A 14,021-nucleotide genomic window follows, 5' to 3' on the forward strand; every position below is an offset into this window, starting at 1 on the left:
ATTCTCAGCATTTTATTATGAAAAATTTCAAACAGGAAAGCTGAACAGTGTTCAGTGAACACTCACATCCTACTGTTTAAATTCTGTGATTATGCACAAATAAGTGAAATTCACATAACCATTTTTATATTAACCACATAATACTCAGTGGCATTTAGTACATTCACAGTGTTAAGCAACCACTATTATGTACATCAGTTTCTAAAATATCTTTATTGTCTTAAAAGAAAACCCCATTCCCAAAAAGCAGTCACTCCCCAGTACCTGCTCCTCCAGCCACTGGCAGCCACCAGTCGGCATTCTGTCTCCATAGATTTACCTGGTGTGGAATCGTGCAATATTTTGTGTCTGGTTTCTTTCACTTAACATGATGTTTTCAAGGTTCATCCACATTGTAGCATGCCTCAGTACTTCATAACTTTTTATAGTAGAGTGTATATCCACTGTATGGGTATGCTACATTTTATTTATCCACTCTTGATAAATATTTGGACTGTCTGCAGCTTTTGGCTATTGCGAATAATGCCACTGTAAATACTTAGTAGCTACCCCGTTTTACATCCCATCAGCAATATACAAAGGTTCCAATATTTCTGTATCCTTGCGAACTCTTATTGTCCTTTTAAAAAAAATTCTAGCCATCCTAGTGAGTGTGAAGTGGTGTCTCATTGTGTTTTCTTTTGCATTTCTCTTACGATGAATGACGTTGGGCATCTTAATGTGCTTGTTGGTCATTTGTATATCTTTGGAGAAAAACCTATTCAAATTTTGAAAAAATTTTTTTAAAAAAATTCTATGATTAATTTTACTATGCTTTTAAAAATCACATTATTTAATATTACAAATATTTAAGAGACCTAAAAGAGGAAAACCAAGGAATCTCCATTTTGAATTATAGATCTTTGTCGCAAATACTAGTGGATGTCTGAGGAGACAAGAAGATGGAGAGTCTGTCAGGAAAGAATTGAAATGAAAAAACATACCCTTTGTTTTCTTTGGGAAAAAAAAAAAATTTCAGTATGAGTTTTATTATTTACAACCAGTTGTAGAATTTTTATATTGACCAGTGAAACTCTAGAAATAAATTCAGAATTCTTTGTATTACATATACAGTATATTAATTTCTGTCTGCTTCCAAAAGACTTTGAGGTAGTATTTTTTTCTTTTTTCTTTCTTTTTTTTTTTTTTTTTGGCCGCGCTTGTGGGATCTTAGTTCCCCGACCAGGGATTGAACCCGGGCCCATGGCATTGGAGGCGCTGAGTCCTAACCACTGGACTGCCAGGGAATTCCCCAAAATAGTTTTTATTACAGTTATTTAGATCTTAAAAAATCCTAAGTGGAGATTATTTTTCAGTGATTATAGCGTTAAAGGGAATGAATAATTATAGTTCTGTAACCCTACCCCAACTATTGATTTTTTTTTTTTTGCCATTTAAAAAAAATTTATTGAAATTTAGTTGATTTACAATGCTGTGTTAGTTTCAGGTGTACAGTAAAGTGATTCAGTTATACACACATGTATATAAATATATGTAGATTCTTTTTTTACATTTTCTTCCATTATAGGTTATTACAAGATATTGAGTATAGTTTCCCGTGCTATACAGTAGGTCCTTGTTGGTTATCTATTTTTATATAGTAGTGTGTATATTTTAACCTTAAGCTCCTGATTTATCCCCAAACTACTGATTTTTTAATTCTTTTTAAATTTTATTTATTTATTTTTAGCTGCATTGGGTCTTCATTGCCGCGCGTGGGGGCTGCTCTTTGTTGTGGAGCGCGGGCTTCTCGTTGTGGTGGCTTCTCTTGTTGCAGAGCACAGGCTCTAGGCGCGCAGGCTTCAGTAGTTGTGGCACGCGGGCTCAGTAGTTGTGGCTCGTGGGCTCTATAGAGTACAGGCTCAGTAGTTGTGGCGCACGGGCTTAGTTGCTTCTCAGCATGTGGGATCTTCCTGGACCAGGGTTTGAACCCGTGTCCCCTGCATTGGCAGGTGGATTCTTAACCACTGTGCCACCAGGGAAGCCCCTTAGTTTTTTAAGGGGCTTTTAATGAAGTTTTTTAATGAAGTTCAATTTACCAGTTTTTTTACATGGATATCCAGTCTTCTAGCATCATTTGGTTGAAAAGACTTTTCATTCCATTTGGGTTGCTTTGGAGTCTTTAGGAACTGGTAAGTTTGTGTAAGTCTGAGTCTCCCTCTGGGCTCTCTGCTCAGTTGTTTTTATCTGTCATCCATCCTTAAGCAGCACTATGCCATCTGCTGAGTCTTGAAGTCCAGGCTTCCTCTTGTTCTTCTCTCAAGAATCTGTTTTCAATTCACTGACCTCTGCGTCCCCACTCTACTCTTCAGCCTATCCAATGAATTTTTAAAATTTCAGACACTTTTTCTGTTCTAGGGTCTCTGTTTGATTCTCTTTCTTTTTTTTTTTAATTTTTATTTTTTTACTGAAGTATAGTTGATTTACAGTGTTTCTGGTGTACAGCAAAGTGATATATATATATTCTTTTTCAGATTGGTTCTGTTTTTTAATCGTTTCTTTTTTTCTGTCACGATTTCCTCTCGTCTTTCATTACAACATACTTCTTTGTCCTTGGGCATACTTATTAAACCTACCGTAAAATCCCTGCTGCTAATTCCAGAATGTGAGTTGTCTGGGGGTTGGTGTCCATTGATTGTTTTGAGTATGGCTGTGTTTTCTTGTCTCTGTGTTTTGGAGTAATTTTTTTTTTTAATATATATATTTTTAACATCTTTATTGGAGTATAATTGCTTTACAATGTTGTGTTAGTTTCTGCTGTATAACAAAGTCAATCAGCTATACGTATACATATATCCCCATATCCCCTCCCTCTTGCGTCTCCCTCCCACCCTCCCTATCCCACCCCTCTAGGTGGTCACAAAGCACCGAGCTGATCTCCCTGTGCTATGCGGCTGCTTCCCACTAGCTATCTATTTTACATTTGGTTGTGTATATATGTCCATGCCACTCTCTCACTTCGTCCCAGCTTACCCTTCCCCCTCCCTGTGTCCTCAAGTCCATTTTCTATGTCTGCGTCTTTATTCCTGTCCTGCCCCTAGGTTCTTCAGAACCGTTTTTTTTAGATTCCATATATGTGTGTTAGCATACGGTATTTGTTTTTCTCTTTCTGACTTACTTCACTCTGTATGACAGACTCTGGGTCCATTCACCTCACTACAAATAACTCCATTTCGTTTCTTTTTATGGCTGAGTAATATTCCATTGTATATATGTGCCACATCTTCTTTATCCATTCATCTGTCGATGGACACTTAGGTTGCTTCCATGTCCCGGCTGTTGTAAATAGAACTGCAATGAACATTGTGTACATGACTCTTTTTGAATTACGGTTTTCTCAGGGTATATGCCCAGTAGTGGGATTGCTGGGTCGTATGGTAGTTCTATTTTTAGTTTTTTAAGGAACCTCCATACTGTTCTCCATAGTGGCTGTATCAATTTACATTCCCACCAACAGTGCAAGAGGGTTCCATTTTCTCCACACCCTCTCCAGCATTTATTGTTTGTAGAGTTTTTGATGATGGCCATTCTGACCGGTGTGAGGTGATACCTCGTAGTTTTTTGTTTTTTTGTTTTATAAATTTATTTATTTATTTGTTTGTTTTTATTTTTGGCTGCGTTGGGTCTTCGTTGCTTTGTGCGGGCTTTCTCTAGTTGCTGCGAGCGGGGGCTGCTCTTCGTTGTGGTGTGCGGGCTTCTCATTGTGGTGGTTTCTCTAGTAGTGGAGCACGGGCTGTAGGCGTGCAGGCTTCAGTAGTTGTGGCACGTGGGCTCAGTAGTTGTGGCTTGCGGGCTCTTGAGTGCAGGCTCAGTAGTTGTGGCGCACGGGCTTAGTTGCTCCGCAGCATGTGGGATCTTCCCGGGCCAGGGCTCGAACCCGTGTCCCCTGCGTTGGCAGGCAGATTCTTAACTACTGCGCCACCAGGGAAGCCCCCTCATTGTAGTTTTGATTTGCATTTCTCTAATGATTAGTGATGTTGAGCATCTTTTCACGTGTTTGTTGACAATCTGTATATCTTCTTCTTCGGAGAAATGTCTGTTTAGGTCTTCTGCCCGTTTTTGGGTTGGGTTGTTTGTTTTTTTTGATATTGAGCTGCATGAGCTGCTTGTATATTTTGGAGATTAATCCTTTGTCAGTTGCTTTGTTTGCAAATATTTTCTCCCATTCTGAGGGTTGTCTTTTCGTCTTTTTTATGGTTTCCTTTGCTGTGCAAAAGCTTTTAAGTTTCATTAGGTCCCATTTGTTTATTTTTGTTTTTATTTCCATTTCTCTAGGAGGTGGGTCAAAAAGGATCTTGCTGTGATTTATGTCATAGAGTGTTCTGCCTATGTTTTCCTCTAAGAGTTTTATAGTGTCTGACCTTACATTTGGGTCTTTAATCCATTTTGAGGTTTTTCTGTGTGTATGGTGTCAGGGAGTGTTCTCATTTCATTCTTTTCCATGTAGCTGTCCAGTTTTCCCAGCACCACTTCTGTCTTTTCTCCACTGTATATTCTTGCCTCCTTTATAAAAGATGAGGTGACCATATGTGCGTGGGTTTGTCTCTGGGCTTTCTATCCTGTTCCATTGATCTATATTTCTGGTTTTGTGCCAGTACCATACTGTCTTGATTACTGTAGCTTTGTAGTATAGTCTGAAGTCAGGGAACCTGATTCCTCCAGCTCCGTTTTTCTTTCTCAAGATTGCTTTGGCTCTTCGGGGTCTTTTGTGTTTCCATTACAAATTGTGAAATTTTTTGTTCTAGTTCTGTGAAAAATGCCATTGGTAGTTTGATAGTGATTGCATTGAATCTGTAGATTGCTTTGGGTAGTATAGTCATTTTCACAATATTGATTCTTCCAATCCAAGAACATGGTATAGCTCTCCATCTGTTGGTATCATCTTTAATTTCTTTCATCAGTGTCTTATAGTTTTCTGCATACAGGTCTTTTGTCTCCTTAGGTACGTTTATTCCTAGGTATTTTATTCTTTTTGTTGCAGTGGTAAATGAGAGTATTTCCTTAATTTCTGTTTCAGATTTTTCATCATTAGTGTATAGGAATGCAAGAGATTTCTGTACATTAATTTTGTATCCTGCTACTTTACCAAATTCACTGATTAGCTCTAGTAGTTTTCTGGTAGCATCTTTAGGATTCTCTATGTATAGTGTCATGGCATCTGCAAACAGTGACAGTTTTACTTCTTTTCTGATTTGGATTCCTTTTATTTCTTTTTCTTCTCTGATTGCTGTGGCTAAAACTTCCAAAACTGTGTTGAATAATAGTGGTGAGAGTGGGCAGCCTTGTCTTGTTCCTGTACTTAGTGGAAATGGTTTCAGTTTTTCACCATTGAGAATGATGTTGGCTGTGGATTTGTCATATATAGCCTTTATTATGTTGAGGTAAGTTCTCTCTGTGCCTACTTTCTGGAGGGTTTTTATCAGAATTGGGTATTGAATTTTGTCAGAAGCTTTTTCTGCATCTATTGAGATGATCATATGGTTTTCATCCTTCATTTTGTTAATATGGTGTATCACATTGATTGATTTTGAATTGGGTTTTGGGTGTCGTGAATGATAGGTTGCAGAGACCCTGAGTTCTGTTATATCCTTCTGAGGAGTTCTGCTGGTTTGCTTTCACATCTAGTTAATGTGATTGGACTGAAACTGTAGACTCTGCCTCCTGAGATCTCAGTGTGGTTACGCTGGCCTGTGCTTGGCGTCTTGGCATGTGGGTGGTCAGGAGGCAGCCAGAAAATAGGGGAGCTTGGGACCCATCTCTGCTGCCTCCTGTGACAATTCTCCTTTACCTGTCTCCGCTCTGGTCTCCTGCTCTCCGTCCTAATGGTCTTCAAGCCAGTGAGGCCCTCCCTCTCTGGGTCTGAGACTGGGGCCTGCCCTTGTGCCAAATGCCGTAAACCCAGAAACGTCTCCTAGTTTCATTCCCTCCTTGCAAGTATCGAGGCCCATGCTGTATCTGCCCACCTTTTCACATTTTTTATATTTCTTTTAGAGTTTATATTTATCTGGAATGTGTTTAGTCCAACAGGAAGTACTTGGCCATTACTGGACACAGAACCCTGTATCAATTTCTTTTATCAAAAAGAAACAACACCTTTTTTTGATTACAAAAGTAATACATGTTCATTGCAAAACATTTAGAAGATTTAGAAAAGTGCACACACACAAATTATAAATTGATTGTAATCTTGTCCCCAGAGACAACCACTGTTCACATATTGTCTTTTTTTTAAATCATTCTTTTCTCTTCTCCCTCCTTCCCTCTCTTCCTTCCTCCCCCTATCTTTGTTAAATGTAAACAGGGGGTGCTTACTTTCCCTTTTCATTACTCTGAGGCCTTTCCCCATGTGAGGCAAAACCTGCAGCATGGCTGGTCCTGGCAGTATAGTGTCCATTGGTAGGGATGCTGGGGTCAGTAGCCACTCTCATGGGCAGTTTCTTCGTTCAGACATCTGTAACTTTTGCATTTAAAATGCCTCGCTAAGTAGAGTGGATATAATTGAATTATTTTAAAAATTAGCAACTGTTAAACATCATTCTTAGCCTTCAGTAGCCCTTCAGGGGTAGTGAAGAGGTGTCAAAGGTGTAGGGTGCCCAGAGTCAGCTAGTTTCTGTCTTTGCCAGTAGCTTTTCACTTAAACATTTTAAATAACCTGTATGTATTTCACACAGCTATATATCAAGTAGGGTACTAACTGCAGTACCATTTTGAAGTCAATTAGATAGTTATTAATTGGAGTTTTAGTGCCATTTTCCAGTAGGAAGACAGTTTCAGTCTTTCTTCTTCTCATTCAGCTTTTGTGATTTTGGCGGGCTGAGTGATGGCAGGCAGTGTGACTGATTGGAGGCTAAGTTGTAGTCCTCGATGAGACTCATGTTTCCTGCGTTAGCTTCTGCTGTCGTTGTGTGTGCAAAGCCAGCTCGTTTCTGAAGGACTCTAGATTTGCATTGATCTGAAATTCCATTTAAAACCAGAATGCAAATCCTTTTTTATCCTCCAGAGGTAAGTTAGAACTTTAAAATATTTATTACAATACATTGGGTAGATGACATTTCTTTTCTTAAAAAGAAGGGAAGTCAGTGTTTGGGATAATTACGATAGTTTTAGTTTATATTCATTCTTGTAATGCATTTAAATTATGAAAATCTCAGTTTTTCCTTTTTTTTTTTTTTTTCAGCAGCAAGCCCTTGCAGGGACCCTGGTGGCAGGGGCTGGCAGTATGATCGAAACGGACCCCTTTAAGAGGCAGCAGGCGGGACCTCCGGCAGGTATGTCACGGAGCACAGGCTGAAGGGCCCTCCGGAGCCAGTTAGCGTCTTAGTTTGGGAATTCTAGTGTAGTGGCCACCTGTTTCTAAAGCGTGGCCCCTAAGGAACTTAGTTTTGGTTAGTTTCTACTTTGAAAGTTAATTTTTCTTTTGGTGGTAATCAGCTAAACAAAATATTTATGTGCATGTTTATGTGTACTGAAGTTAGAAATTTGTCAGTTGAATAGGTATATTCCAGTTTGATTTTCTGTGTGCATTTGTAGGCTGTTTAGTCCTCATGACATGACTAAGTGTAAAGCCATCTGCCTTTCAAATTGTCATTCATTTTTCAAACTGAATTTTTTCTCCAGCTTAGGAACTTAATACACATTTTGTGTAAAAGATTCAAACAATTTAGAAGGGTGTAGTTTAAGTCTGTCTCTGGTTTGGTATTCCTTCCCCATTCCCTAGCCACAGAGCTGGCTACGTTTGTTCAGTTTCACAGACAGGCATTGCTACAGGTGTGTCATTCTGGAAAAGTTCAAACGTGATCCTATATATATACACTGTTATGTCTTTAATATTAACTGACTAGGCCATCTTTCCCAGTCATGGACCTCATTCTTTTTGATAGCTGCAAAATACTGCACCCACTGCATGAGTGCTTCCTTCTTTATTCATCAGACCCGTGTTAGCATTCATTTGTTAGTATCACCTTTTTTCTGTTGTAATCGAAACCTGATTGAACATTTAGTTTCACATTTTTTTCTATACATGTCTGTGCATGTATCTAAAAGCAGCGCTCCAAGAGTGAAATTGCTAGATCAAAATGTGTGCATAGTTAAGTATTAGTGAGGCTAAGTTGCCCTCCCAAAGGGTAGGGTCAGTTTTTGCTCCCATCAGCAATTTCTGGCTCTCTCAAATTTTGGCCATTTTATTAAGTATCTTTTCATCTTTGTCGATCCAATGGGTAAAAAATAAAATCTTTGTCTTGGTGAGGGATCTCTTTAATTTTGGTGCAGTGTCAGTTGTCTCTTCACGTCCTTAACCGTTTGTGCAGGTGCCCCTCTGCTCGCTGTCTGTCTTCTTGGCCCATTTTGTCTGTCTGCTTGTTGGTCCTTTTCACATTAATTTGTAAGAGCTTTATGAGTGTTGCCCGTTACGTATGTTGCAGATAATTGTCTCTTAGGTTGACGCTTGTCCTTTGCCTTTTTTATGATGCTTTTCCTTATATTTACAAATTTTTAACGGAAAGAAATTATATTTATCAACCTTATCTTTTATGGCTTCTGCATTTTGGTTCATGCATAGAAAGGCCTCTCTGTTCAAAGATGATAAAAACACTTACACATGTTTTTTCTACTACTTTTGTGGTTTTATTTTTACATCAAACTGCACCTTTTCTGAAAATTATTCTAGAGCAGTCTAAGAGACCTCGACTCGAAGTGGGTCACCAAGGGGTAGTTTTCCAGCACCCAGGGGTGAATACAGGAGTTCCTCTCCAGCAGTTAATGCCGACAGTTCAAGGTAAGACCCAGCGCCAGAACTAGCTCTCTTAGCTCAGAAAGAGGGAGTGCAGAGAGGGCTTAAGGAAGCAGCAGCAGACTAAAACGTGTGCAGTCCAGGTAGCATATCTGAGGTGGTTTCTGCCATTGGGACGTCCCTCTGAGTCCCACTTCGCACAGTATGAAGAAACCACCGGAGACCAGCTCTTGTCACTTCCGCGGAGCCGCACGTCCCACTGTCCTCAGCTTCTCTCCGGTTTTCCCTCCTGTGTTTTTTCTGACTTGCTGCTGTGGTAGGGACCCTGCGGTTATTCCGTGCCTGCTCTGCTTGGTGCTAACTCGCAAAGGCCGAGCGCCTTTCTTTCCTTTGTTGTGTGCTCATTTATCACGTTAGACCTAATGCACAGAGATCCCCCAGCAGGTAAACCTCCCGTTTGAGTGTGTGTGTTGCGAGTGCAGGGTCTGAGGCGGCGCTGGCAGGTGGAGTCCGAGCCCCGGAGTCAGGGCCGGCGGGTCTGCCCTCTGTTGCAGGGGGAATGCCGCCCGCGCCGCAGGCCGCTCAGCTCGCCGGCCAGAAGCAGAGCCAGCAGCGGTACGACCCCTCCACGGGGCCCCCGGTGCAGAACGCCGCCAGCCTGCACACGCCGCCGCCGCAGCTGCCCGCCAGGCTGCCCGCGGCCGGCCTCCCCGCCGCGCCCCTGCCGCCGGCGCTGCAGTTCCCCCCGCAGCCGCAGACGGCGGAGCCGCAGACCCCGCTTCCGGTGCCGGTGAAGACGCAGCCGCCAAACGCCCCCGCCCCGGCGCCCCCGCCCGGCCAGCTCCCCGCGGCCCTCCACGTCCCGGTGCCCGCGAAGGCGCAGATGCAGGCCCCTCCGCTCCCGTCGCAGCCGCAGGTACTCCGGGCCCCTGCCGTTCCCCGAGTTAGAGGCGGAGGAAGAGACAGGCTGTGTGCTGGACGGGACGGTGCCCAGCTGGGTCGCTCCCTCTCTCCCAGCGCTTCGCTCTCCACCGTGCAACAGTCAGTCAGTTCAGTAGCTGCAGCATAAATTTACTGTGCAGCCGCAGTTATTGTTATTAAAGTGTCAGAAAACGACACGATTCTGCGTGCTGCTCTCGGCACAGGGAGCCACGCGGGGCGCGGTGGCCCTTGTCCCACCCGATGTGCCGAGTAACACGCGGTCATAGGCGCGAAGGCCTGGGGGTGGTGGGGCTCCCCGCAGCTCGGGACCGTCTGCCAGTCTCTGTTCCCGGTGCCTCCCCCGGACGCTCCACTCCACGCGCATGGGTGAGGCTGCTTTCCAGGCTTGATACACGTTTCCAGGGCTCATAACGCCGCTCCTCCTCCACGAATTAACTTCACCCAGACGTCGTTTTGAAACATGTGCAGTAGACCATGTGGGGCCCCTGAGGAGCGTTTGTGGAGCATGGGTCTGGGGCGCCACAGGGGCCAAAGGCAGTGTCTTCAGAGGCTTGTCTCAGCAGCGTGTGGTCAGCCGCTTAGGAAAACCTCCCCTTCCTCTCCCCTCTCCCTCGTTAGCAAGGAGAGTTCCTAGCTGGGCTTGGAGTTCGAGTTCTTCTGGTGATTGTAGAAGTTTGCTCTCATGTAAGGATGCTACCTTTCACTCATCGCCTGCCAGGTGCAAGGCGTGGTGATGGGCACTGCCAGGCCGTTATTTGCTCTCCTCTACCTGGCACCCCTCTGTGGTAGAATCTTTATCACGCCCGTTAGCTATGAAAAGACCGAGGCCAGAGAGGCCAGATAACTTGGCGAGGTTGGTCAGCCAGTGCTGGAGGGGCTGTGACTGGCCCCCTGGGTTGATTCTGGAGCCTTTTGTGCACCTTGGGAAGGAGCACCCCCTTCCCCCACCAGGGCTCTGAGCTTCTTGGGCCTTCGCAGGCTTGAGGTTTCCGTGGAAGTGAGGCTCTCTGTTTTCAGCACTGTCATTGAGCCTGGTACCGACCTCACGCAGCACTGACATTTTTCTTGGGTTTATTTCCCGCCCTTGTTGTCGACGGTGTGAGCTGTGGGATGTGATTTTAGAGAAGCTCCTTACAGAAGCCGTGGAGTTCTGTTCCTTCCAGATTGGGCGGGGCCGGCAGACTTCTTCTGTAAAGGGCCGCAGAGAGGGAGCGTAAGGGTATTTCAGGCTTGCAGGCCGTGCGGTTCCTGTTGAGTCGCTCAGCTCTGCCGCTGAAGGTGAGAGCAGCGCCAGGGCCCACAGATGAGCGGCCGTGGCCTGTGGAACTCTCCCAGAGTGTGTGGCCGGCCACAGTTTACCACCGCTGAGGTGGAGGAAATCTCCTTAGAGGTGGGCGGAGAAGCTGCGCGCCGTGAGGGGCCCGGCCTTGGCCGCGCTGTCTCGTCCGCACCGCAGGTTATACACGCACCGCGTGCGCATCGCTCTGTCCTCAGGCCTCCTGGCGCGGCAGCGCCTTGCCTTCCCTGCTCTCTGTCCCCCCACTTCCTCCCGGCCGGAATTCCCGTGTGAATCTACGCTCACCTTTGGCCCGGGGAGGGCTGGGCAGAGGGGCTCCTCAGTTCTACAGGCTCGGCCCTCGGGACGGCACAGAGGAGGGTTTCTAACCTTACAGCTTGCCCACCACCAGAGGGCCGCGTGGAGTTTGTCTTTGCCCTTCAGAGAACAGGTACACGGTGAGCATTTGGTACTTCTCAGTTAAGAAGTTTCTACAATTAAAAATTCTAAAAAATTACTTGAAAAAGCTGGAAAAAGCAAAAAAAAAAAAAAAAGCTGACATAAGACCACATGTGAAGGCGCCATTTACAGGGAGCTCTGATGTGGCTTTGTGGACCAGCAGGGCTTCCTCTCTTCTGTAGACACGGTTAGTGTGCGTGGCCCTGTGGTCCGCGGTGGGCGCGCTGGTCGGTCTGCGCTGCTGGGGAGGGGAGGGGGCGTTGCGCAGGGGCCTCCAGCTGGCCTGTGGGTCCCGGGCACGGCGCTGAGCCCTGTTTTCCCTGCCAGACGGCGGCGCCGCCCAGACCGCCCGTGGACCCCGCCCAGCCCTGCCCGCGGCCCCTGCCCTCCGCCTCCTCTGCCTCGACCAGTGCCTCCGCCGGTGGCTCAGGCCCGGGGCCTTCGCCTGCACGGGCCTCCCCGGTGAACAGACCCTCCCCAGCAGCCAAGTCGCTGTCTCCGGTCATCGCCCGCTCCCCGGGGGCAGCTGTGTCGGCGCCCCCGAAACCACAGAGCCCCGCTCAGAATGCCGCCGCGCCCCACGACGGCTCTCAGGACAAGCTGGCAGAACAGATAGCGCTGGTAAGTGCACCTAAAGAAGCTCTTGAAAGTGCTCAAGGAGAGCGTACCGTATCCTCCAGCCTGTGGAACGCGTGTGCTGTCACTTTCTAAGGGGGCAGTAGTATAAGACAGAACACCTGACAGTGCGGTTTGTGATCCGGAGAAACCAAGGTTAAAACCGCGTAGTTGGCCCTGTTCTGCCGGAGGGGCAGCTAGACTGGTGTGGAGAAGGTCTCTTCTGTGCTGGCATCAGCAGTCGGGGGGAGGGGGGCGTGGGGTGCAGGCTGAGAGCTCAGAGCCCTCGGGAGGCTGCCCGGGCCAGTGCAGCTCACGGCCTGCACCTAGTGAGCGCTTGCTGTTTGCTGGGCGACTGAGCAGTTATTTGTAAGTGCTCCGCCGTGAGCACTGGTCTGGGAGCTCTGTCCCGGGTTTCCAGGATGGGGCTCCTGGGGGGTCGCATGCCTTTGCCTCTGCCCTCTCCTAGAGCCTTGTTCAGCAACTCTTCTTTGTTGCTGAGACCTGCACGTAGCAGGGTCGCACTGACTGGGGTGTGCATCAGTGGCTTGCGCTGAAACTGTGCTGGACGTCTTCCACCCCCGTGCTCCTTGCAGGAGAACCAGATCCATCAGCGGATAGCAGATCTAAGGAAAGAAGGCCTGTGGTCCCTCAGGCGGCTGCCCAAGCTGCAGGAGGCGCCGCGGCCCAGATCGCACTGGGACTGCCTGCTGGAGGAGATGCAGTGGATGGCCGCAGACTTCGCCCAGGAGAGGCGGTGGAAGGTGGCCGCTGCCAAGAAGGTGGGTTTGAGACACAGGCCGCCGCGGTGCCCAGGGGTCATCACGCAGCGCCAGGGGCTTAAAGTGTGCGGACGGAGGTCTCCCAGCTCCACTTTCTAAACGGTTTCTTTTTCTTTTTAAATATTTATTTATTTGGCTGTGTTGGCTCTCTAGTTGTGGCACACAGGCTCCAGAGCGCGTGGGCTCTGTAGTTGGCGGCGCGTGGGCTCTCTAGTTGAGGTGCGCGGGCTTAGCTTCCCCACGGCCTGTGGGATCTTAGTTCCCCGACCAGGGATCGAACCTGGGTCCCCTGCATTGGAAGGCGGATTCTTAAGCACTGGACCACCAGGGAGGTCCCTCTAAAGGGTTTCTTGACTTAGGATGTAGCTGGAGAACGTTTTGCTGCTATTTAGAAAGTAACTGCTGTGCTGCTTTATTTCTGAGGGCTGGGTCCCCAGCGCTCTAGCGTGGGCTGCTGGGAGCAGACACGGCTCTCCCGCTGCAGTTCTGTCCTGGGATTTGGCTGCTTCTTCTGGCCAGTTTTGCCTGGCAGTTGGTGTGAGGATGCCTGCGGCCCCCCAGATCCAGGCTGAGAGCAGAAAGGGGGAAGAGGCCAGTCGGCTGGCCGGCAGCTCAGGCGCTCGTCCCGGCCTTCTGGCTGCCCGTAGCCTTCCGGTCCAGCTTCTCTCCAGTTCTGGCTCAGAGTTTACTTCCTTCTCTCTGCTCCCAAAGTGGGCACCCAGCCCGGGGTGGGGCCTCTAGGAGATGCTACTGCTAAAGCTGGCCGTGTGGAAAGTGACCGATTCCTAGGGCTCTTGGGTCCCAGAGTGCAGAGCCGCTGTCCTTGGGTACGTGTACGTAGCTCCAGGCCCAGCTGCTTCTCCCTCCGTCACCGCGTGTCTTTGTTCCTCGGGACCTGGATGCTGCCTTCACATTTCCTGTACTCTCAGGACTGGGGGTTGGTCCTGTGTGCCTTGCCTGTCCGCCTCCCTCCTCTGACTTCTCCCCCTCGCTTTCCCCATGTGGTTTTGGTAGAGAGAAGCCGAGACCAAGGGGGTAACAGCAGGGTCTGAGTGTAAAAGGTCTTTAATCAGATTCATGTGTATTTAAGAAAAAAAACAGATCGTTCCTTAAACATTTCCTTTTTCATGAAAGTTGATGGTCCTGAGCATGTGGACGCAGGGCTGGACAGGGCAGTGGC

The 14,021-nt window shown here is 47.1% G+C and overlaps 1 protein-coding gene across 11 annotated transcripts in view; it reads left to right on the top strand.

Moving 5' to 3' along the window:
- EP400 (E1A binding protein p400) overlaps positions 1-14,021 on the top strand; it is a 111,525-nt gene that overhangs the window by 26,995 nt on the left and 70,509 nt on the right. For 9 of the 11 annotated variants that reach the window (XM_061170183.1, XM_061170187.1, XM_061170188.1 and 6 more), the window contains 5 exons: positions 7,217-7,307; positions 8,705-8,812; positions 9,322-9,683; positions 11,772-12,065; positions 12,656-12,841. In XM_061170183.1, coding sequence (XP_061026166.1) covers positions 7,217-7,307; positions 8,705-8,812; positions 9,322-9,683; positions 11,772-12,065; positions 12,656-12,841 — 1,041 coding nt within the window. The remainder of the gene's footprint in view (positions 1-7,216; positions 7,308-8,704; positions 8,813-9,321; positions 9,684-11,771; positions 12,066-12,655; positions 12,842-14,021) is intronic. The other 2 variants (XM_061170185.1, XM_061170190.1) reach the window with 1 other exon arrangement.

The sequence above is a fragment of the Eubalaena glacialis genome, chromosome 15, assembly GCF_028564815.1.
Source record: "Eubalaena glacialis isolate mEubGla1 chromosome 15, mEubGla1.1.hap2.+ XY, whole genome shotgun sequence".
NCBI lineage: Eukaryota > Metazoa > Chordata > Mammalia > Artiodactyla > Balaenidae > Eubalaena > Eubalaena glacialis.